This window comes from Sturnira hondurensis, unplaced genomic scaffold, assembly GCF_014824575.4.
Source record: "Sturnira hondurensis isolate 20B ecotype Veracruz unplaced genomic scaffold, ASM1482457v3 Scaffold0010428, whole genome shotgun sequence".
Taxonomy (NCBI): Eukaryota; Metazoa; Chordata; class Mammalia; order Chiroptera; family Phyllostomidae; genus Sturnira; species Sturnira hondurensis.
This window is the reverse complement of record NW_028083059.1, coordinates 8,748,854-8,773,566: the sequence shown is the minus strand read 5'-3', so window position 1 is coordinate 8,773,566 and position 24,713 is coordinate 8,748,854. Positions and strand designations below refer to the sequence as shown.

Genomic DNA, 24,713 nt, shown 5'->3' with positions numbered 1-24,713 from the left:
TTTGCTTAGTTTGCTTTTGTTTTAGGTGTGGTTGTTAATAACTGTGAGTTTGCTGTCCTTTCACTGTTCATATTTTTTATCTTCTTTTTCTTAGATAAGTTCCTTGAACATTTCATATAATAAGAGCTTGGTGATGATGAACTCCTTGAACTTGACCTTATCTGAGAAGTGCTTTATCTGCCCTTCCATTCTAAATGGAAGCTTCACTGGATAGAGCAATCTTGGATGTAGGTCCTTGCCTTTCGTGACTTGGAATACTTCTTTCCAGCCCCTTCTTGCCTGTAAGGTCTCCTTTGAGAAATCAGCTGACAGTCTGATGGGCACTCCTTTGTAGGTGACTGTCCCCTTATCTCTTGCTGCTTCTAGAATTCTCTCCTTCATTTTAATCTTGGCTAATGTAATTATGATGTGCCTTGGTGTGTTCTTCCTTGGGTTCAATTTCTTTGGGACTCTCTGAGCTTCCTGGATTTCCTGAAAGTCTATTGCCTTTGCCAGATTGGGGAAGTTCTCCTAATTTGCTCAGATAAGTTTTCCACTGTTACTGTTCCTCTTCCCCTTCTGGTACCCCTATAATTTGCATGTTGGAACATTTAAAGATGTCCTGGAGGTTCCTAAGCCTCTCCTCATTTTTAAAAATTCTTGTTTCTTCATTCTTTTCTGCTTGATTGTTTCTTTCTTCCTTCTGGTCCACTCCATTGATTTGAGTCCCAGTTTTCTTCCCATCACTATTGGTTCCCTGTGCATTTTCCTTCATTTCACTTAATGTAGCCTTCATTTTTTCATTTAATTTGTGACCAAAGTCAACCAGTTCTGTGAGCATCCTGATCACCAGTATTTTGAACTGTGCATCTGATAAGTTGGTTGTCTCTTGGTCACTTAAAAGTATTGGCTCTGGGGCTTTGATTTTTTTCTTCCTTTGAGCCATAATTTTTTGGTCAGGTTGCACCTGTTATGTATGAGGGGTGGAGCCTTAGGTGTTCACCAGGGTGAGGCAACACAGTGGCTGGGTTGTGACTGTATGTGGGAGTGGGGTCAGAGAGGGAACAATGGCACTTGCTTCACTCTCTCTTGGATTTTAGTCCCTTCTGCCGCTTCCTACAAGCAAATTGGGCCCTTCTGATACTGGTTCCTGGGTGGGTGGACTTGTGTATGTTCTAGGATCCTGTGGGTCTTGCCAATGAATTTTCCTCTGAGGCTGGGAGTCTCTCCCAGCACCTTTTCAATTGATGCTTTTAGGCTTTATTTTCCGGCAATGGGCCTTGGTTTTTGAGGTCTATCTCACTGCCTGTTTTCACCTGTCTTATCTTCATGTGAATATGTGACCATCTTGCATGCCTCACTGGGTCTGCTCATTTCCTCTCCATGCCCGGGGTCTACTAGCCCCATGCTGCCTGTGCACCTGGTACTGCCAGCCACCTCCTTTTCCTGCTGTGACCCCTCTCTGCCAGCTGCCAACTTCACCCCTCTTATCAGTCTGGATGAATGGTTGTTCGGACTTCTGCACAGTTCACTGTTCTGTCTGTTCTGGTTCTATTTTTGTTTCTAAGTCTTTGTTGTCCTTAATTTTGGTTGTGCGAGGAGGCACAGTATTTCCACCTATGCCTCCGTCTTGACCAGAAGTCCAAAACCATTTGTTGAAGAGGCTAGTTTTACTCTATTTTATGCTTCTTCCCCCTTTGTTGAATATTAATTGACTATAGAGACTTGGGTTTATATATGGGCTCTCTACTCTGTTCCATTGGTCTGTCTGTTTTTATGCCAGTACCAGACTGTTTTGATTACTGTGGCTTTGTAATATAGTTTGATATCAGGTATTTTGATCCCTCCTAGTTTGTTCTCCTTTCTCAAAATTTCTGAGGCTATTTGGGGTCATTTATGGTTCCATATACCTCTTTTAAGTGTTTGTTCTATATCTGTGAAATATGTCATTGATATTTTAATAAAGATTGCATTGAATCTATAAATTGCTTTGGGTAGTATGGACATTTTGATGATGCTAATTCTTCTAATCCATGAACATAGTATATGCTTTAATTTGTTTGTGTCTTCTTTAAATTCTTTCTTCAATGTTCTGTAGTTTTTTGAGTACAGGTTTCTTACCTCCTTGGTTAGATTTATTCCTAGGTACTTTTTGCTGTTGTTGTTGCTATTGCAAATGGGATTTTTTTCTTGATTTCTGTTTCCAATATTTTGTTGATGTACAAAAGTGCCTTCTATTTCTGAATATTGACTTTGTATCCTGCTGTTTTGCCACATTCACTAATTAGGTCAGGTAGTTCTTTTGTTGATTCTATAGGATATTCTATGTACATTATCATGTCAGAATGACATGACAGTTTTGACAGTTTTGCTTCCTCCTTTCCAATTTGAATGCCATACATTTCTTTTTCTTGTGTGATCACTGTGGCTAGGATTTCTAATACTAGATGAATAAAAGTGGTAAAAGCAGATACTCTTGTCTAGTTACTGATCTTAGGGAAAAGCTTTTAGTTTTTGCTGGTTGAGTATGATGTTGGCTGTAGGTTTCTCATATATGGCCTTTATGATGTTGAGGTATGCTCCCCTTACTCTCACTTTAATGTGTTTTTCATAAATGGGTGTTGTACCTTATCAAATCTTTCTCTGCATCTATTGATATGATCGTGTGATTTTTGTCATTCTTTTTATTTATGTGATGTTGCATATGGATTTGCAAGTATTGTACCATCCTTGAATTCCTGAGATGAATCCCACTTGATCATTTTGTATGATTTTCTTAATTACTGTATGCCATTTGCCAATATTTTGTTGATGATTTTAGCATCTATGTTCATCAGCAATATTAGCCTGTAGTTTTTTCTTTGTTGTGTCTTTATCTCATTTTGGGATTAGGATGATGCTGGCTTTATAAAAAGAGTTTATGAGTCGGCCCTTTTCTTGAATTTTTTGGAATAGTCTGTGAAGGATAGGGGTTAGCTCTTCTTTAAACATTTTATAAAATTTTCCTGTGAAATCATCCAGTCCAAGGCTTTGTGTCCTAGGAATTTTCTGATTACTCCTTTGACCTCACCAGCTGTTATTAGTCTGTTTAGGCATTCTGCCTCTTCTTGAATCAGTTTTGGAATATTATATTTTTCTAAAAATTTGTCCATTTGACCAAGGTTGTTCATTTTTTGGCATATAGTTCTTTATGGTAATTTCTTACAGTCCTTTGTATTTCTGTGTGATCAGTTATAACTTCTCTTCATTTATGATTTTGTTCATTTTGTGCCTCTCTCTTTTTTTCTTGAATCTGCTTAAAGGCTTGTCAATTTTGTTTATCTTTTCAAAGAACCAGCTCCTAGAATTATTGATCCTTTGAATTGTTCTTTTGGCTTCTATGTCATTTAATTCTGCTCTCATCTTGGTTATTTTCTTCCTTCTACTCATTTTGGGCTTTGTTAGTCATTGTTCCTCTAGTTCTTGTAGGTGTAGGGTTAGGTAGTTTATTTTAAATGTTTCTATCTTTTTTAAGTAGGCCTGTATCACTATGAAATTTCCTCTCAGGACTGCCTTTGCTGTGTCACATAAGTTTTAGACTATTGTGTGTTCATTTTCATTTATTTCCAGAGACTTTTGTTTCTTCTTTGATCTCATTTAACCCATTCATTATTTAATAGAATGGTATTCAATCTCTACAAATTTTTAGTGTTTTTGAGTTTTTTCCTTGAAGTTGGTTTCTAGTTTCAGGTCCTTCTGGTCTGAAAAAATGTTTGATATGATTTCAGTTTTCTTGAATTTGTTTTTTAAATATATTTTATTGATTATGCTATTAAAGTTGTTCCATTTTCATCCTCCTTTATTCCCCTCTGCCCAGCACCACCCTACTATGCATCCCTACCTTAGTTTATGTGCATCTATGGGTCATACATATAAGTTCTTTGGCTTCTCTATTTCTTATGCTATTCTTAACCTCCCCCTGCCTATTTTGTATCTATTATTTATGCTTCTTATTCCCTGTACTTTTTCCCCAATTCTTTCAATTTCCCATCCCCACTGATAAGCCTCCATGTAATCTTTATTTCTCTGGTTCTGTTCCTGTTCTAGTTGTTGGCTTAGTTTGTTTTAGTTTTAGTTTTAGGTTTTTTAGGTTCAGTTGTTGATAATTGTAACTTTGTTATCATTTTACTGTTCACAGTTTTGATCATCTTCATTTTCTTCATAAGTCTCTTTAACATATCATATAATAAGGACTTGGTGATAATAAACTCCTTTAACTGGACCTTATCTGGGAAGCACTTTATCTGCCCTCCTATTCTAAATGATAGCTATGCTGTACAGAGTAATCTTGGATGTAGGTCCTTGCCTTTCATTACTTAGAATACTTCTTTCCAGCCCCTTCTTGCCTGTAAGGTTTCTTTTGAGAAGTCAGCTGATAGTCTTATGGGAACTCCTTTGTAGGTAACTGTCTCCTTTTCTCTTACTGCTTTTAAGAGTCTCTCCTTCTCTTTAATCACGGGTAACTTAATGATGATGTGCCTTGGTGTGTGCTTTCTTGGGTCCAACTTTTTGGGGACTCACTGACTTTCCTGGGCTTCCTGGAAGTCTATTTCCTTTGCCACATTAGAGAAGTTCTTCTTCATTATTTTTTCAAATAAATTTTCAATTTCTTGCTCTTTTCCTTCTCTTTCTGGCACCCCTATGAATTGAATGTTGAAATGACGCAGATCCCAGCTCCTGGAGTCTGAGGTATTGTGGATGAGACATGAGACAAATTCACACAGACTTCTGAGTCTTGTGGAGGAAAAGGGACGGCGTAGCCACTCTCTTAAGGGGAGAGTGCCTCAACCCTTTCCTTGACAGGCTTTTATTGGGTTCAGTTTGTACAGGAATACAGGGGGTATACATAAAGCTCATCAGTCATGGTCAGGCAGAAATGATTAAACAATAGATAACATTCAAATAACTCTGAGGGCTTATTCTGAGTCAGGGTCAGATAGTTAAAGGGCCATAAAACTTTGGGGAACAAGCTCACTTCCTGCTTGGACCCTTATTTAAATTGAGGGTATTAGCAAAGTAGGTTTCATAGGATTTTATGCATTCTTTCTTAGGCCAGATTGCCCCAGGGAACCCGCCTTTTCCAGTACTGGGCCACACCCACCTCCAGCATTGTTTCAGGCTTAAGTCAGGCAGGGGAAATAAGGCAGCTAAGAGATTGGGAGACTTCTTGCAAGACAGAAAGAAGACTCAGGCTGTGTCAAAGCTGAGGAGCGAGGGTCCATCACCCCCTTTTTCTATAGCTCCCCAAGCCCTTCCCTGAGGGCCCCTTTGTTACCGTGCCTCTCTTAGGTTGTAATTTTTTTGAGGAATCTTACCCATCATTGGCTAACCAGTCATCCACCAGGGGCCAAGCAGAGTGAAGAGAAAGGGGGCAGAAGTGGTGTCCCTACAAGGAAGATAAGTTTTGTCTCCTAAGTGGCTTATGGCCCCAAGGTCCTTTACTGAGCCTTAGTCACATGAGATTACAGCTTCTGAAACCAGACAGGGCAGTTCCCAAGACTTCAACATTTAAAGTTGTCCCAGAGGTTCCTGAGCCTCTCTTTTTGTTGTTGTTATTGTTGTTGTTGTTGTTATTGTTGAATACTTGGTTTTTCATTCTCTTCTGGTTGAATGTTTATGTCTTCCTTCTGGTCCAAACTGTTGATTTGATTCTCAGTTTCCTTCCTGTCACTGTTGGTTCCCTTTGCATTTTCCTTTATTTCACTTTTTGTAGCCTTCCCTTTTTCCTCCATTTTGTGACTATACTCAACCATTTCTGTGAGCATCCTGATTACCAGTGTTTTGAACTCTGCATCTGATAGGTTGGCTATCTCTTCTTCACTTAGTTCTATTTTTGGAGCTTTGATCTGTTCTTTCACTTAGGCCATAATTTTTGTCTTGGCATGCCTGTTATGTAGTAACCGGTGAAGAAATAGGTATTCACCAGGTTGTGGTGATCTCGGCTATTCCAATGTATTGGTATTGTGTTGATATATGTCAGGAAGAGGTCCAAGAGGGGACAATGCCACTTGCTTGGCTCTCAGTTAGCTTCCATCACTTCCTCCACTACCCACAAGCAAATTGGGCCCTTGCATTGCTGATTCCAGGCGAGTGAGTTTGTGTATGTTCTAGGAACTTGTGGGTCTCTCCAAGGAACTCTCCTGTGAGGCTGGGAGCTTCTCTTATTACCACAGCCCCCACAGGTTTTTACTGCCAGAGGTTTTGAGGTTTTATTTCCCTGCACTGAAGCACTGGGTTGTGTGGTCTGTCTCACTGCCCACTTGTTCTTCCCAGTTATCTACATGCAAATGTGGGACCCCTCACTCCACCAGCTTCTTCCTTGCCTTCTCTACCCTGGCTGCCCCTCTCTGCCCCTCCTACCTATGTGAATGAATGTTTCTTCTTTAACTCCTTGGTTGTTGCTGCTATACAGTTCAGTTTTCTGGCAGTTCTGTTATTTTTTGTTTTGAAATTGGTTGTTGTCCTTCTTTTGGTTTTGTAAGGAGGCAATGTGTGTTACCTATGCCTCCATCTTGGCCAGAAGTCCCCTCAATTTTCTTGAATTTGCTGAGGCTTTTTTTTGTGTCCTATCATGTGGTATAGCTTTTAAAATGTTCCATGTGCATTTGAAAAGAATGTATATTTTGCTTCTTTGGGATGAAAAGTTCTTTATATGTCATTTTAGTCCATTTGATCTAAAACATTGTTCAATGCCTCAATATCCTTGTTGGTTGTTTTTTTGAAAGATCCATCCTTTTTTGACAGTGGGGTGTTAAAATTCCCTAATATAAGTGTGTTGCTGTCTATATCTTTCTTAAAGTCCTCCAAGATTTTCCTTATATTTTGGTTGTACCTATGTTGGGTGCATATATGTTTATAATGTTTGTTTTCTTGATAGAGTCTTCCCTGTAGGATTATGAAGTGTCCTTCTCTGTCTCTTTTTATGGCCTTTTGTTTTAAGGTCTGTTTTGTCTGAGATAAATATTGCTACTCTGGCTTTTTTTTTCTGTTCATTTGCTTGGAATATTTTTTTCCAACCTTTCACTTTCAGTCTGTGTAGGTCTTTTGTTCTGAGGTGGATCTCTTGTAGGCAGCATATGTGTGGGTCCTGTTTTTGTATCCATTTAGCTACCCCACATCTTTTAATTGGAGTATTTCATCCATTTACATTTAAGGTTATTACCAATAGGTACTTATTCATTTTTCACCTTTGTACCTGTGTTCCTCTCTGTCTCACTCTTTTTCTTCATCTCCTTAAAGCACTCCCTTTAGCATATATTGCAGTGCTGGTTTGGTGGAGGTGTATTGTTTTAGCCTTCTTTTTCTATTCTTTAGTCTGGGAAACCCATTGTATCACTTTCCATTTTGAGTGAGAGCCTTGCTGGAGAGAGTAGTCTCGGTTGCAGACCTTTGGTTTTTATTACTTGGGATATTTTTTTGTCATTCCTTTCTGGCTTGGAGTGTTTCTGTTGAGAAGTCAGCTGCTAGCTTTATCAGGGCTCCCTTTTATGTTATTTCCTATCTCTCCCTTGCTTCCCTTAAGATTCTCTCTATCCTTAAATTTTGCTGTCTTAATTATGATGTGTCTTGAAGTGGGCCTCCTTCAGTCCCTTTTGTTTGGAACCCTTTGTGCTTCCTGGATTTGAGTGACTTTTTTTCTCACCAAATTAGGGAAGTTTTCCATCATTACTTTTTCAAACACATCTTCTTGTGTTTGAAAAACACATCCATTGCTCCTCTTCTTCTGCTATTTCTGTTATGTGAATATTATTATGTTTCATGTTGTCCTGCAGTTTCCTTAACCCCTCATTGTTATTTTTGAGTCTTTTTTTTCCCTTTTCTTGTTCTTTCTGGGAGTTTTTTCTACCTTGTCCTCCAGCTCACTGATTCAATCCTCTGTTTCATCAAGCCTGCATTTGATTCCTTCTATTGAGTTCTTCAATTCAGAAATTGTATCCTTCATTTCCTCTTAGCTCTTGTTCATAATTTGTACATCCTTTTTCATGTTGACATAGTTTGCAGTAAGTCCTCCTAGCTTCCCTGTAGTTTTTGGTAATTCACACTGAGCTCATTGAGCTTCCTTGTAACCATTGTTTTGAACTCAATATCTGATAGTTGACTTGCCTCTATTTCATGTAGCATTTTTCTGAGGATTCCTTCTTTCCTTTCTATTGGAGATTATTTATTTATCCTCCCATTGTTTGTGGGACTCTTCTTGTTTGCTTCTGCTTCTTAAATTGATCTGTTTGACTTCCTGACTTTGTGCTGTGAACTTCTATGGTAGGAGACCTGTGAGAGTCAGTGGTGCAGTCTCTTTGATCTCCTGAACTTCATGCTCTTGGGATGTCCTTAATGCCACTTATCTTGGTTCTCTGGATGTAACTGGTTTTTGATTGTTGCTGAGTCTTTTTTTGGTGGGTCTTTCCCTCCAACTGGTTGACTGAGGGTCACTCCACCCACCAATGTCTTGTGTGCTGTTGTGCAGGTACTGCCAGAACCAAACCACAAAGCCCAGGAAACAAATTCACAACTGCAAAAATAACTCCTCTCTGCAATGGCAGCATCAATAGCAAAGGAGACAGTATTAATAAGGGTATAAAGAGTTTAAGCCTATGATAAGAAAACAGAAATAAATTATAGTGTAAAATCTAGTGACTTATATGCACAAACTTGTTGGATAAGAAATGAATGTTAAAAAGCTATGCAGAAAAGAAAATATCACTAATCATGGAGAAGACCATAGTTGATTTTGATTTGGGAGCCTCTAATATTTACCACTGTTTTTTCTTTCTGGATCTGCCTCTGGTGATGTCAGATGTTGACCCAGGGATGTAGTGTCTGTGGCTGTCTCCTTCAGTTGTTTATCTAGTCACTCCAAACTCAGCTGTCAGGCCCATAGGGCAGGACAGAATCCCTCCTGGGGTTGGGGCTATTGTTTCCCCTCAGGCTGCTGCTGCTCAGAGGGGAGAGGTCTACCTGAGCAGGATGGCTGCTGCATATGTGGAATGACTCAGTCCCAGGATCCTGGAGGCTGCTCTCTCGGTTCTCTCCCAAAGCTCCCATCTCCAGTCTCTCCTCTGGTGTCTCTAGCCGACTCTGCCCCACCTTTGCTGGAGCCCAGGATAAGTGGCAGCAAATGAAAATTTGTATGTTGGTCCTTTAAACAGCTCTTCATATCTCTAGCCATCCTTCTGTGGCAGAGAGCAACCCTGTTGCTTATCACTGCTAGTTGTTATCTGTATACTTTTGGGGGCTCTGGTGCTTTGGGTTATGGATCCCAGTAAGGGTTTAGACCCAACACTTTTCAGGGGAACCCAATTGTTTGCTTAATTATCCCTCCAGCGCTGGTGCCTGTGGGTGCACAACCAGCCCTCTGGAGTCTCCACTATACCACTTACCAGTTAGGTTGTGCTAAAGATGATTCTTCTGTCTGTCCAAGGTTATAAGGCTTCTCTCTTGCTATTGTTCAGTTGTTTTTTCTGTGTGATTTCTTCAGAGTTTGGTTGTAATTCCAGATTGTTCCTGGGAGGAGGTTAGTGTGGCTTCCATTTACTCCTCTACCATCTTGCTGGTCTTTCTTTTTATGAGTCTTAACATCTAAGTAAAAAACTACTGTTTTAAAAATTTGAAAACTTAAAGTGAAAAATATTTTGTTATAGAAATTAACTTATAATATATACATTTTTGGTAAATTTTGAAAGTTTAACACAAGATTACTATAGACTAAAACTGGATTGTTAAAACAATGTTATATAAGGAAAAATGACGTGATTCTGAAAATAAACTTCAGAAGTCAAACATTTCAATTTTATTCAAATGTAACTGAAGCCATACAAAATAAAAAATACATTGATAAGCAATAATTTACTACAGTTAAAAAGTTTGTGACATAAACTTTTATAGAGTACTAAGACTTTATGAAGTCTTAAGTCTTAAAGAGAAAGAAAAGTGTGTAAGTGACCATGTATGAAATTGCAGAGGATTTTGCTATAGAAGATTTAGATTTGGTACAATATAGGAGCCAAGTGTATTATACTTCATGTCAAAATCAAAGCCAGTTTAAAGAAAAATGACCCCCTCTAAAAAAAACAAAGATGATGAGCTCTGGCCCTTATTCTTGGACTACATGGAAATTTCCTAAGTTCCCTAGTAGTATTTTTAAATATATTTTAATACTTTATTTAGATCAAATAGAGTAGATACTAAGCTTACCTTGTTAATCTGATACCTACATATGATGTCCTCCTCAGCAAGAATTATATATTTTTGGAAGACAAAATATTAAAGAAAGGATTATGGAATATGATTCCTGTCAATTAATTCTTAGTTTTTTTCTCTTATTTCAGCACCTTCCCTGATAGGTACAGTGAGGAAGGACTGGGCATCCCAAAATAGCATTGCTCTATCCTGGCAAGCACCTGCTTTTTCCAATGGAGCTATACTAGACTACGAGATCAAGTACTACGAGAAAGTAGGTCTTATTTGGATCTTCCTAAAAAGTTACATATACATATATATGAATATATGTATATACTGAGCATGTTATTATTCTGTTATCTTACCTTAAAACCCGTTCTTTGGCCTAACCTCATGCCTACAATGTCTTTGAGTACTCTCTGATTTACTGTTGTGTATATAATTTCTTAATTAATTTGTCTTGTTTTATGTCAGATTAACTCAGAAGATATAAAATGTTTATCTCTGTCACAACTTACTCTAGGAGTTTTACAATATGATAAGAAGCAGTAACTTCTGCAATTTATCAACAGTTTTGTTGATATAACATTATTTCTAAATTCACTTTGGAAGAAATGGTGAAATGGAATTACTATAACCTGAAAAGAGTTTGTGTGGTCATATTCTTTGCCAGTGAATTCAAAGTTAGAGTCTACTATAACTTACAAGGGTAATTTAATGAATAAAAAGAAATAGCTGATCATTTCAAATTTTTCTCTACATTTGTGTCAGCTGTTTTGTTTATAAGAAGCGAGCAAGATAAATCTGGCTAATAAATCAACTACAAACCTTAATGTACATTTTTGCCATTTAAAAATGTTCTCAATTACTACGTTTCCATGAATTTTATACTTACTTACTTTTATTGTTTTCGCACTCTTTCTTTATGCTCCCCTTCATTATTCCTTATCATTATAACAGTGCTGCTACGGATATTACAGCAGACCACATGTTCAAATTTGATAGTCTCATTGTGCTAATACTATTCTAGAATATTCATAAGAACATTAAATTTTAAAATTAAATATAAAAACTATATATAATATTCAATGGTATACTACAATAAGAAAGAACTTGCATTTCTGTATCTTACCAGAAGCAAAGAAATATCATAAATAAATTAAGGTCTTCTCTGAAGAAATATAGGAGCAAGAAAAGAAACAAGTATTTTTCTATTCTATTGCTTCTGAGCAAGTATAAGTTTGAGAAAGGGAGTAACTCAGAAGAACGTCTGAATTCACTTTGACATTGTAGTAATTTCAGCATTATGTGGTCAATGAAAACTGTCCTTATTATTAATTCACATAGATAAATTCATAGTGTAAGACAGGAGGAATTTCTGAGTTTAAATTGGATTATAGATTCCGCACATTAGCCAGGCTAGCGTGGGTTTAGAAGTCTCGTTACTCAATCCTTTCTCATGTTACTATCTGGAGCTGTCAAAACAATACACATGTATTTTGTTCTCTAATTTAACAGATCTTCATCTATTCGCAAATTCTGATTATTAAAAAGTAATTCACACATACATATAAGCAACTTTCAGAGGATGAAAATATTTCTCTGTGTTTTATAAAAATTATATTTCCTATACATCAAATCACTCTTATAGTCGTATCTACATCATGTTTGAATATAACTTGCAGTATTTCCAAATAAGGACAAATTACACAGATTCTATAAGAAAGGGAACCGCATTCATCCAATCAAAATTTTAGAAATCAGTAAGTAAAATCTGAAAGATGGTGATTGACATAATATTTGTGTTTTAATTATGGAATAAATAATATTTTAAAATATTAAAATATTTTAATATTTTAAACTATAAGAATAATATTTCTTATAGTTTATTCTATAAGAAAATGGCAGTGATCTAATGCTAATGGATTAAACATAGAATTGGAAGTCAGAGATTTCTAATTCATGTTTTGACACTGACTCTTGTTATGTTTATGGCCAAGAAAAAGTCAATTAATTTCCCTCTGTCTCAGACTTTACAGTTACAAAATGGAAATGAAGATATCAACCCTTCTAGTATATTGTAAAAGTTAATTATAAACATACTTGAAGATGAAAAGCACACTAAATCAGTATTAAATATTATTTAAGTGAGCATTAGGGAAATGTTAGCACATAATATAATGTAAAATCAGAACACAGTAGCATGGGAATTGTGTACAAGCAAATTAAAACATATTATCTTTTTATACATAAATATATAATGTACAGGCAGCCAAAGATGTTGGAATATAAACCTTTCAGAGAGAGCATAAATGACTGACAGCATTAAAACTTTTTCCAACTGTAACTTCAAACTCTAACCATACATTTTACAGGTCAGCATTTATAACATGGTTTCTCCTTCCAAGAAAATATTTCTATAAAGCTTATAACTAGGGCAAATTACAATAGCATTCTTAGTTATAAATAATTTCCTTCTTTATTAGGAACCTAAGTATTGTTCAATAAGAAAAGCAGAGTTTATTTCTGTATTATTATTTATTAATTATTATATTATTTTTCCATATGGACAACTGTAAACCTGCTTTTGCCCTACCCTGTAAATGCAAATGATCCCATTTTTGGAACACAGATATTCTGTGATTATATGATTATATGAGTATAAAGAACTATAAAATTTCTTTAGGAATAGTGTGTACACAATATGCTCTTTCAAGTGTTGCTTATTGGGGTGGAGTGGGGTGCAGAACAAAGGTGAGTGGAGAAAGATAAAGGGAGGTAGCAGTATAGATAAATATGAATAGATGGTTTAATGGATGGATCCTAAATAGCTTTGGTAGTTGTCTTAGGTGGAGTTGCCCAAAAGTAGACCCTGAGACAGCAATTTGCCTACAAGTGACTCAGGTAACTCCCAAGAGAACTGCTAAGAGAATGGAGGCAGCAGGACTAGGAAGGAAGATGCCAATTAAACTCAGAGTGACTAAGGGGAGCTCTGCGATCTAAACTGCATCTCCGAGTTCATACTATGGAAACAGAGAAGCTGAGCTTACGTACTGGGATTCCAGTCAGTAGTTGGTGACAGGCCTAAGTGGAGATGTACAATATATGTGGTATGGGAGAAAAATCATAAGCACTCCCAGTTCTCAGTAGTGGCTTCTGTAGCCCAAATTTAGGTCTCTAAAGAGGGTGACAGCTGCAAGGAGGATTAAATAAAGGTGATCCCATGGGATCCGGTGGCCCACCAACTATCAGCTAAGGTACCCCGGTGCTCAGAGAACTATGACTTTTAATTCTCAGCTCATAATATTCACATTCTACTCAGTTTTTAATATTGGTGCTTTAGTCTTCAATTTACATTACATAAACCTTCCATTTCCTTTTATTAAAAGTTACACTGTAGTACTAACCCATAATCAATCCACAAGGAATTTGTGCTGCTTTATTAAGTTTTCATTGTGTTAAGAACATTATTCTGTAAATCAGAAAATAAGTTAACGTGCTTAGAATGTAAATTGTCTATAAATATCTGAGGTCAAACATATTATTGTTACCAGTTACTTGCTCAGAAAATATGTAATATTAGAAAAAAAGCACTGGTCTGGGTGTTCAAAAATTTGAGTTTGGTGAAATCTTAACTTTTTCAGTCCTGTTTTCTCATCAATAAAATAAAGGCACAGAAAGATAAACTCTTACGGTTCTAGCTGTTTCTAGACACTAATATGTTTCTGTCTGGACTGTCATATAGATGAATAAGTTATTGCATCTCTCCAATAACTGTATTTTTCATTTATGTCTACTGAAATTAAATACCTAAACCCACACATTTAAAAAATACTTCCTCACAAGGAACAGAGTTCTCCCATCATAGTTAAAGGATCAACAGGAAAGAACAAGGGAGAGAAAAACAGAAAATATCTCATTGGCTAGGGCCACAGAGTAACCTTGTTTGGAATGAGAAGGAACGAGAAAGTATAGAGCCCAGAGCTGGCTCGGCTTTCAGGGACTGGCTGACTGGATACGCCGCAGTTTGGGTCAGGCAGAGCATTTTTTACAGGACACGAGAGTTGTCTAAGTTGGGTTTACTGACATGGCACTCACATAGGGGTGTCTCCATCTTGGGCCTAGAAAGTTATTTTAACAGAACTAAGATATCTGCTCTCAGCCCTTCAGTCTCCACCTTCAAAATGTTGCAAACCCTACTACAGTTACAATATATCAAAATTTTCCCTGCCTGGTGTGGCTCAGTGGATTGCACTGAGCCAAAACGTTGCTGGTAGGATTCCCAGTCATGGCACATGCCTGGGTTGTGGGTCAGGTCCCCAGCAGGGGGCACATGAGAGGCAACCACACACTGATGTTTCTCTCCCGCTTTCACCCTCCCTGCCCCTCTCTAAAAATAAGTAAATAAAATCTTTTCTTTTTTTTTTAAATCTTTTTTTAAAAAATCAAAAATTCTATTGAATATCAAACAGCCTTCCCTTGTTTCTACTCTTCCCTGCTCTTTACCATTTTTGTTTACATTCTAAATTTTTGCTCCCCTTCTTTCCCCCTGCCCATGGCACTCCTCTTGCTTCTTTGTTCTTTTTTATATTTATATATCTCAAGATAACCTTAATTAGAGTTATTTATTTGTGCATCTTACTCCATTATTTTATGAATCCTGAAAAATGGAGATCATTTTTTGTTGCTTTTGTCACCCAACCTGCAGTCATTGCCTAACACAGCTGTTTTCTTTCAAGAGAAATTAGCGAAGTTCCTCTTTTCGTTAAGAACGCATTCACAGGAAATTGACAAAAGTCACCGTCCACTGTGAACTTACCCCTAGAACTTAAAAAAAAGAAGAAAAGAAAGAAAACCTCCAGGACTTCCTATGTCTACCTATTCATAAGGGCCCTACAGAGTTGCCCATCAGCTGAGAGAATGCTCTGTTGATAACTAGAAAGTAAGCTCATGAGGGCAGGGATTTCTTTTGTCCACTTTAAAAGTGGACATAGCACTTGTCCCCAAGTGCTCTGAAAGACTCATATCCAATAATTCATTGACAGTAGTTGGCCAATTATACATCAGGTACTTTTAAAAGTAGTTCTCATTAATTAGTTCGATCCTAATAACCCTTTGAAATAAATGCTATTACTCTTCCATTTTATAGTTGAACAAAGTAAGGAAACCGAGTAACTTTGGCAAAATCACACAGGCAGACAGTGTTTGCTAACACTGGCCTGGCTACTTACATGGCAGTTGGACTTCTCTGAAAAGTCCGTGCTTTCTGCTGATGCTGATTTTTAGAGTCCCTGAGGCCAAACACTTCATTAGTCTCTACTGCCCACTTTGCATCTGTAAAATGTCAGCAATAAAACATACCTGTCTCTCCAGGGTGTTGTACACTCCACTAATTACCAACTGGTAGCTCATTTTGAAACATGAATCCCTCATAACACTTCATTATTCTTATATCCAGTATTTAAAGACACTGACTGGTAAAGTCTTGTCCTTAAAATCCTCTTGTTAATTCTCATCATAGTCAGCAATTTTTAGATTTTGTTCAAGAAAACTCAAAAGCATTCTTATATCCAGATGGTCAATAATTATCTGTATAAAATACTGAATGAATATAATCTGCTCTCATTTCACCTAGTTCACTGATTATAGAATAAGGTATTTTATAAAAATTTCATGTCATGAGAACAGTGTGTTGTTAAAAAAGGTGAAGAGATTCATGGTAAGCTTGTTATCATGAGAAATATTTTCATCAGTCAAGGATGCTTTGAAGTAGTTTCTTGTGAAGAAGGTGGAATTCATGACATCCTTTTTAAAAGGCACATACTTCTCAATATCAAGCATTGCACAGTAAGTCTCTTTTTCCAAACTTCGTTCCTGTGTTATTCTAATTTATCAAGATAGTTTTCACCAGATAATAATTCAATGAAGTCACTCATTGTTCTAAAGACATATAACTAGTAAACCTGCATGTTTATTTGATTAAAAATATATGACACAGTTATTATAGAAATAACCAATTGAAGAAAAAAACATCTTTGCTTATAAAATGGTCAATATAAAGTCCTCATTTTGTTTTGTAATACAGTGGTCCCTCATTATCTTAGGGGGATTGGTTTTAGGAACCTCCTCAGATATGAACCAAAACCCTTAGATGCTAAAATCCCATATCTAAAATGGTGTCGTATTTGTATATAGCCTATGTACAACCTCCCTTATACTTTAAATTATTTCTTGATTATTTATAATGCCTAATACAATGTAAATGCATTAGAAATAGTTGTTATACTGTATAATAGCTTAGGGAATAATGACAGGAAAAAATTCTGTAGACTTTTAGTACAGATACACCATTCATAGGCCTAAAGACACATAGTACATGTGAGCAACAATCCAACTTTTTTTCAATTATTTTTGATCTGCGGTTGTTTGAATCTGAGTGTGCAGGACCCACAGATACAGAAGGCCAACTGTATTTCCTTCATTTAGGTTTTGCCCAATGAAGAATTTTCTCTTCATTTCCCATAAATGCTACTCTTACTTCCATCTACTATTTAGGTACAGAAACTTACCTCTTTCATTCATTCTCTGCATTTTCCTTCCTCTATTACTATCTGACTTGAACATTTGTAACCTAAATGTAAGCCTGCATGTAAACCTAAGCGTGCTTATTATAGAGGAACTAAGTGTGGTTGAGGAAAGAGCATGTGGACCACCTGGATCACATGAAGATCTGGTTGCAGTGCAGATCATGATTCAGTTGGGCATGGGCTGGGGGGGATGGGATGGGGGCCACATTTGGAACAAGCACGAGGAATGCTGGCACTGCTCCAAAGACTAGTCTTTGAGTTGTAGGTCTCTGAATGCCCGGCTTCTTCGTTGCCTCCCTTTATTGAGTGTGAATAGAGGTAAAATAACCACAACTCTCTAAACATACTCATGGACTTAAATACTGCACTTCCTTTATAAGTAGCATTTACACATATTTCATCACTTGTATGACATGAGAACTTAAATTATTAATCCGAATCAAAATGCAGTAAATAAAAGAACAAGTCAGCTCAGTGGATTGAGCGCGGGCCTGCGAACCAGACGATCGCCAGACGATCGCGGTTCGATTCCCAGTCAGGGCACATGCTTGGGTTGCAGGCCAGTTTCCGGCAGGGGCCAGTTCCCTGCAGGGGATGCACGAGAAGCAACCATACATTGATGTTTCCTTCCTCTCTCCTTCCCTTCCCCTCTAAAGATAAATAAATAAAATATTTTTAAAAAATGAAAAAAAAAAAGAACAAGTCAGATTCAGATACAACTGGGTGTTTCTAATGGAATCAGCGAATTCCTGAGCCGTTAAATAAAATTTGGAGTTTTTCTTACTTCTCACAATTCTTATTTGTTGCAATGTCCAACATAGAGAAATTGGACATGAGCATTTGGTATTAATTAAAACAAAATTACTTGATAGGAAATGGAGAGCAGAGGAATGGTACAAACACTCTGTATGGAGATCTCATAGGCAATTTCCATGTTGCACAGCAAACACCACCAGGTGGAAGCCTGTCTGGTTTGTGCATCAGGCAGTCTTCATGGTGTAACAGTGGGAAATTGTCACCCACCCCACGGTTCTTTTGACATTGTTTCTGTAAGTGCTGACTCTGACTAATAAGTAGCTTGTAGATAAACAGTGTGTTTGTATAAGGATCCTAGGAACTAAGTTCAAAAGATACAGACACTGACCTTCAGGCATCCCAGCTTCAGGAGATTTGCTGACCTTCAACCGTGGAGCCTGACTGATAGGAAGCCAAGATGAGTAATCCAGGAGAATGCCCACTGGGCCGTCACGTGCCTTATCAGAATGGACTGCACTCATCTGCATGTAGACAACTTTTCAACCCCTCCCTGATCTTTGTCCTGTTCCCCTCTCCCTCCTTATAAAAAACCTCTGCCTGCACTGAGATGTAAGATGGGCTTTGAGACACAAGTCCCCCATCACCCCAGGAGATGCTTTGCAACATGGCTCTCCTATCTTACAGGTGGCTGACACCTGAAAATAAAACACTTTCTTTTCTTTACATGAGCATGTGACTCTAACTTATCAGTTTTCTTAGGACCAGCAGCCTGACCTGCTCGGTTACACCGGTCTCTGAAGCAGAGGTTCTCTGGCAAGTCTGGGGCCAGTACTGCACCAACAACAGACCTGTGTGGACTGAATGTGTTCAAGTAGAAAGACATTTAGAAAATACTTACTTCATTGCATCAAGCATAGGGTCTGCATGAAAATTACAAGTATAGAGCAAATACTGTGTGTGTCTTATTTCAAAGAAGTTATACTAACTTTTGTTTGATTTTTAAAAATAGATTTGTTAAAATTACAGAAGCTGGATTTAGTATGTCAAAGTTTGCTATATCTAAAAAAGGAAAAAAATAAGTTGGTATAAGCAAGTATTCTACATATATTTTATTTAAAACTTTAGAATATGCCTAAATTTGTAGAACAAAATTAAGATTATAAACATAGTGAGTATCAAAGTGTATGTTCTGGTTTCCAAGAACAATACAACAACCCCTTCTCCACATGCTCAGGTGGCCGGGGATTCTTTTGGTGACCTGCAGTCACCAAGAGTGAAATTTTAGCTCTGAGGTGCTGTGTAAGTCTGCACACTAATTACATTTTTGCCAGCTATATGTCAATCAGCTATAAATTCCACATTTTAATTCAATTTCATATCCTAAAGTCGTAATCAGTTACTTTCACTTTCCTTGTCATACTTTTCTTAAATTGCTTCCTCATCACTTCCTTGAATTCCATATTTTTATCTATTTTTTGAAGCAGTGAATAAACTGAGTTGTTTTTCAGTCTTGAGATTATATGACTGCAGAAGCTTAATATTTTTATTGTATCTTGCCTTGCTATGCAAAGTCATAGGAAACAATCAAGTAAGAGTAGTCAAGGAATGATAGATCTGGTATTTCTAATAAAAATATGAAATATAAAAAAATTCAGAAAATACATGAAAGCCTCAAGTTGAAAGAGTAATTTAATTTCAACATAGATTTTCAAATTTATGTACCCTATAATGAAATTTTGCATTTCTAAAAAAAGAGAAAAATATAAGGCTATTTTTAAATGATTAATTAAATCAATTTTCACTTTCTCTTAAAAATTATTGTTTGGAGGGAAGAAGTAATACATTGTAACATATGACTTAGAGTAGAGGGTATAGAATCACAATATCAAATTATCAGAAGACTACAACTTTCCTTTAAGTAGTGGGAGGTGGTGAAAAGTAATACCAGGAACTGTTCTCGGTCAAGTATTTAGAATACTGCCCACCAAGAACCGATGTAGTCAGAGAGTCTGCAGCATTTCTATTTTTCTATTATGTTTTCATTCTTTCAGGAAATTTCTTCTAGGGAGTAGCAAGGACACAAATTCAGACTTTCTCTAAATTTCTGATCTAGTTCAGTGAAAATCAGAGAAACAAAAATCCCACAGACAGGCAGGCACCAATTACTCAAATGTAACACTGCCATGAATTTAGACTGCATTCAGTGAGCCTTCAAAAATTTATTTTTCCATTAGTGGAAAATGTGAATATAATATTGCTACTTTTGAAAGTCAAACATTTACAAATCAGACATCTAACTTTCTATTTTAAAATGATGAAAGAGAAAAATACCACTATTATATAATCCCTGTAGGTAAATATTGCCAGATTTTCTAATATAAATTTCAAGCTAAAAGCAAGTAGATGATGTCTTCCAACCCTTAGCAAGTTTTCCCTTGATTACTGGCCTTATTAAAGTGTTGAATGAGTTATACTCCAGAGGGATAAATGTAAGATTTGCTCATTTCAAATATAGTTGAAAAACACAGTGTGGTGATTGCTGGAGGGAAGGGAGTGTAAGGGGACTAAATGGTAATGGGGGAAAATACAATAAAGATTAACTTTTAAAAAACACAACCATATTTTTGCCTATTTTAAACAATTACTATTTGGGGCTAGAAGTACAAACATAATTAGTAATTCATTAATTCATTTTTTCTCTTCTGCTACTCTACTGCTAATTCTCCTTCATCCAGCACTTACTGAGAACATCTATAAATTGAATGAAAATACACTTATTTCTTCTGAGGCCTTTTAAGCCTGTAATTATATGAAAAATCATGTGGAGTTATCTTGAGAGATTTCAAAAAGAGTTGAGGTGGCAGTTTACAGAATGTATCTTTTGCCTCCGTTTGCTTTCAGGGACTCCTCAGGAAGTGCCAATAAAGGAAATGTGGGCCATATGGGGAGTACAGCAGAGTAGCTACCAACTTTCCTTGGTAGCCAATCAGGAATTTAGTGGGGGTTCCTTTTTGAAAATAGTTTACTCCAATAAATGCTTTTGTGAAAGGTGTGTATGTGTTTTTAAACGATTTGTTTGTAAGCACAGTTTTTATTAGGCCCCATAGATTTCAAAATATTGTAATATGATAAAGACAATTCAATCTTCTAATAAAATTCCCTTTAGAACTATGGGAGCTGCTCTGTGGCCCTGCTGCCTGGCGTGGTTGGGCCCCTTTTCTTCCAGCCAGAGGGCAAGTCTGGCACCCAAGGCCGGCGGGGTGTCCAGAGTGAGGGCACCTGCCCTTCTGGAGCCACAGAGCCCTTACTGAAAGGCCGTGGTTTGATTCTGCGGAAAAAAAATTAGAGAAATAAAAAATGAGTTGGAAGTTAAAATGTTTGCACATGTCTAATTCTTGACACTACTTTTGCAGTTTTGAATGAAGGTAGAGAACAAAATCTTGGTGTTGATACCTAAATTTAGTCATGAAAAAAAATACGAATATTTACTGAGTGCACTTTGCCTGAATTAATTTATTTTAAGGCAAGTTAATTAGCTGCTAACTAATTGAGAGACACCTACCTGCTTCTTAATCACCAATTTTAACTTCCAACCGGCAATTTAACAAGAAACTAATAAAAAGATACTTAGATATTGATGAAACATTAAGAATGACTAGATAATCGCTCATTTCATTTTTCTTCTCTTTCTTATTAAATTTTTGGTGACTCATTAGTCCACTGTTATACACATGAGAAAATAGTACTATGATTTAAAATCATAAAGCAATTAAAATAAAATTGATAGTTTTACTACCACCTCTGTCTCTAACTAGTTATAGACCATAAACAGTGCTTCAAATTCCATCAATTAAATTGAGAATAACCTTACTATATTCTTTTTAAACTCCTTCTCAGATTTTTGAGAATCAAGGAACTAATACTCAATCTAAGTCATAGTGAATTTTGACAGATCTGGGTTAGAATTCAAGCTTTCACGCTATTTACATGCATGACCATCTATAACTAGTTTTATTCTTATTTTCCTTATGTGTTAGGAGAGAAATGACAGCTGCATGAGCTATTATGAGGAATAGCTTAAATGAGACTTTTAAATGTAAGTCATTTATTTCATTTTACTACATGGAAAGAATAAGCATTCAATAGATGTTACCTACTAATATCAAAATCAGTTCTAGTGTTGGGACAGTTTGGGTTTTGATATGGCTCCAGTTCCCATAGTGAAGGTCCAAATTTTTGTTACCCAAACAAAATGGCATTTTACTGAAATTGCAAACCTGATCATGCAAAGGATTATTCTGTTCTATAGATCATGTGGTAATAAGTCAAACAGGTGTAAAGATAGTAACTAGTATATAAACTACAGAAAAGAACCAGTTCTTACATTTAAAAACTACCATCCACATTAATATTAACCAATTGATATCATTCTACGGTATTATTTTATTGTCAGTGAAGAAGTTTTAATATAAGAATGTGATAATATTTTAATTTGGAAATTGCAATTGATTTCTTAAAATATGAGTTTTGTAATTTATATACTGAGAAACATTTGACATTAAGTAAAAGACAGATTATATACAAATGTCCAGTAGTGTGATCATAAACATGAAAAATAATTTCATTATCATTGGACTTTCTAAGTACATATTAGATGTGTTGACACACGCAATATATTCTTTGATACAGGATTCTCACCCCTCTATTTAGGGTAAGTTCTTTATACTATGAGAACTGTTTATGAAGCAGGATGGTCTACTACTTATTTTGGCAGATTTTATTATTGTATTAGTTGGAATAAATTACTCTAATGTGCACATCTTTTCATGTCTTCCTCCATGGTTCTTGTTTCCTTTTTGACTTTCTTCACACTTCTTAAAAGCCAAAGTAGATTATGCAGAGGATGTACATTAGTCAAACATTCCCTTCCCCTCATTTACTGTCTCTGCAATAGCAGCCTTTTCTTTCTATTTCTTAATCATCCATGCAATAGAAATCTATAAAAAAGTAGTAATACTGTGGTGAATAAAGTATTCATTTACAAAGGGATTCCCAAACTGAATGCATGAGAACACTCTTAAAATTCTACAATTTAAAATATGAATGGTCATTAGAGCAATTTAATCTAACTCTGTGGTATATATTAGGAAGTTAGACAGCAGAGTATCTGTGACATGTGATGTTGGCAAAGACCACAATATATGTGTCTGTTTTCTTCTAATATTCTCTATTACCTCTTCTTAGTAAGCACCACCATTTGGAAAATGTTATTTAATAAGCTAACCTTATAGTAAAATATACTAATGTACAGGTTCACTATATTCGTTTTTCATTGCTGTATAATGAGTTACCCCAAAATTTAACAGCTTAAAAAATGAATGTGTCATCTCACAAACTGTCTGAGAATTGGGAATCTAGGGGTGATAGAGCCGTGCAGTTCCGGCTCAAGGTCACACACGGGGTTGCAGTCAAGCTGTTGTGGGCTACGGTCTGCTGAAGGCTTAACTAAGGTTGGCAGACCCTGTTTCAAGCTCATTCATGACTACTGGCAGGAAGCTTCAGTTTCTCATCATGGGGGCCTTATCACATCTGAAAGAGGCTACACATTTAACACCAAAAAGGCAGTGTCTTTTATAATATAATCTTAGAAGTCACTCTCACTTCCGTAATATTCTGTTGGTCACACAGACCAGCCCTGGTGTAATATGGGAGGGGACTGTATAACAGTGTTATTACTGTTAGGGGTGGGGATCATGAGGGCCAATCTTAGAAAGTGGCCATGATATCTCACAGTGTTGGAAGAACCTGTGGTACTTCAGCTTGACTTCATCAGAAAATCTGTGAAGAAAGGCTATATACCTATTCTGAAATGCCCATGGTCTTATAAAAATACTCTAGATAGTTCAGTGATATGGACAATTCATTTTTCAGAATTTCTCTGGAAGATAGACTGTGGTGTCCAAAATTCAACATATGAACCTTAACTTTATACACATAGCATCTCTTTTTCCACAAATAACTCAATCCTATCATTTAAATAACCTATATTTTTATTTTTGTCTGTAAAATAAAAGTAAATTTTAAAACCTACATTTCCAAATAAGTAATCCATGCATACTTTTTATTATAAAGGTTAAACAGAAAAATTTATACCTCTGACTTTATATTCAGCCATATCCAAGGATTTATGTTGCTTTGACTCTTGCAAGACCTTAAAATATTTTTTTAGTTGAAGTAGGCCAGATCCTGTGAAAGCACAATTCCTTGGCTTTACGAAAGGGTAAATCCACCCTTGCAAACAACCAAAATATCTCTGTATGTAATCACTTCTAGGAAGTAAAGATAGATAGAAAAGAAATTAATATTTTGTAACTAAGGTTACTAAAAAATAAAATATTTGAAAATTTTCTAAGTCAAAATTAGTAAAAGTATAAAAGCAAACATTGCTTGCCATATAGTTGTATAAGAAGTCACTATAAAGATTAATAGATCAACTCAAGTATTGAAAATTTTACCAAAAAAAGTACCATAAATTTCTGCGTGTGTGTATGTGTACAAAATTGAATCAAGTGAGGCCATTTTCTAAGAAATTTGGATTTGAATTTATATCACCTAATATATTCAAATAAATATCTTAATAAAGGCATTGCTAAAAATTGAGGCATTTTCCTGCTTCAACCAGCCCTCTGTATTCTGCTATTTGGCTCATCTTTTTTAAAAATATATTTTATTGATTATGCTATTACAGTTGTCCCATTCCCCCCCTTATTCCCCTCCACCCTGAACACCCCCTCCCACCCTTTAGTTCATGTCCATGTGTCATAAGTTCTTCTACATTTCACATACTACTCTTGCCCTCCCCCTGTCTATTTTCTACCTACCATCTATGCTACTTATTCTCTGTACCTTTTCCCCTCTCTCCTTCTCCCACTCCCCTGTTGCTAACCCTCCATGTGATCTCAATTTCTGTGGTTCTTTTCCTGTTCTAGTTGTTTGCTTAGTTTGCTTTTGTTTTAGGTGTGGTTGTTAATAACTGTGAGTTTGCTGTCCTTTCACTGTTCATATTTTTTATCTTCTTTTTCTTAGATAAGTCCCTTTAACATTTCATACAATAAGGGCTGGGCAATGATGAACTCCTTTGTTGTGGACCACTCTGCCAGGTTTCAGGAATTGTAA

At 36.4% G+C, this 24,713-nt stretch overlaps 1 protein-coding gene across 2 annotated transcripts in view; it reads left to right on the top strand.

The window, feature by feature from the left end:
- EPHA6 (EPH receptor A6) overlaps positions 1–24,713 on the top strand; it is an 898,848-nt gene that overhangs the window by 523,434 nt on the left and 350,701 nt on the right. For both annotated transcript variants that reach the window (XM_037058993.1, XM_037058992.1), the window contains exon 6: positions 10,344–10,468. In XM_037058993.1, coding sequence (XP_036914888.1) covers positions 10,344–10,468 — 125 coding nt within the window. The remainder of the gene's footprint in view (positions 1–10,343; positions 10,469–24,713) is intronic.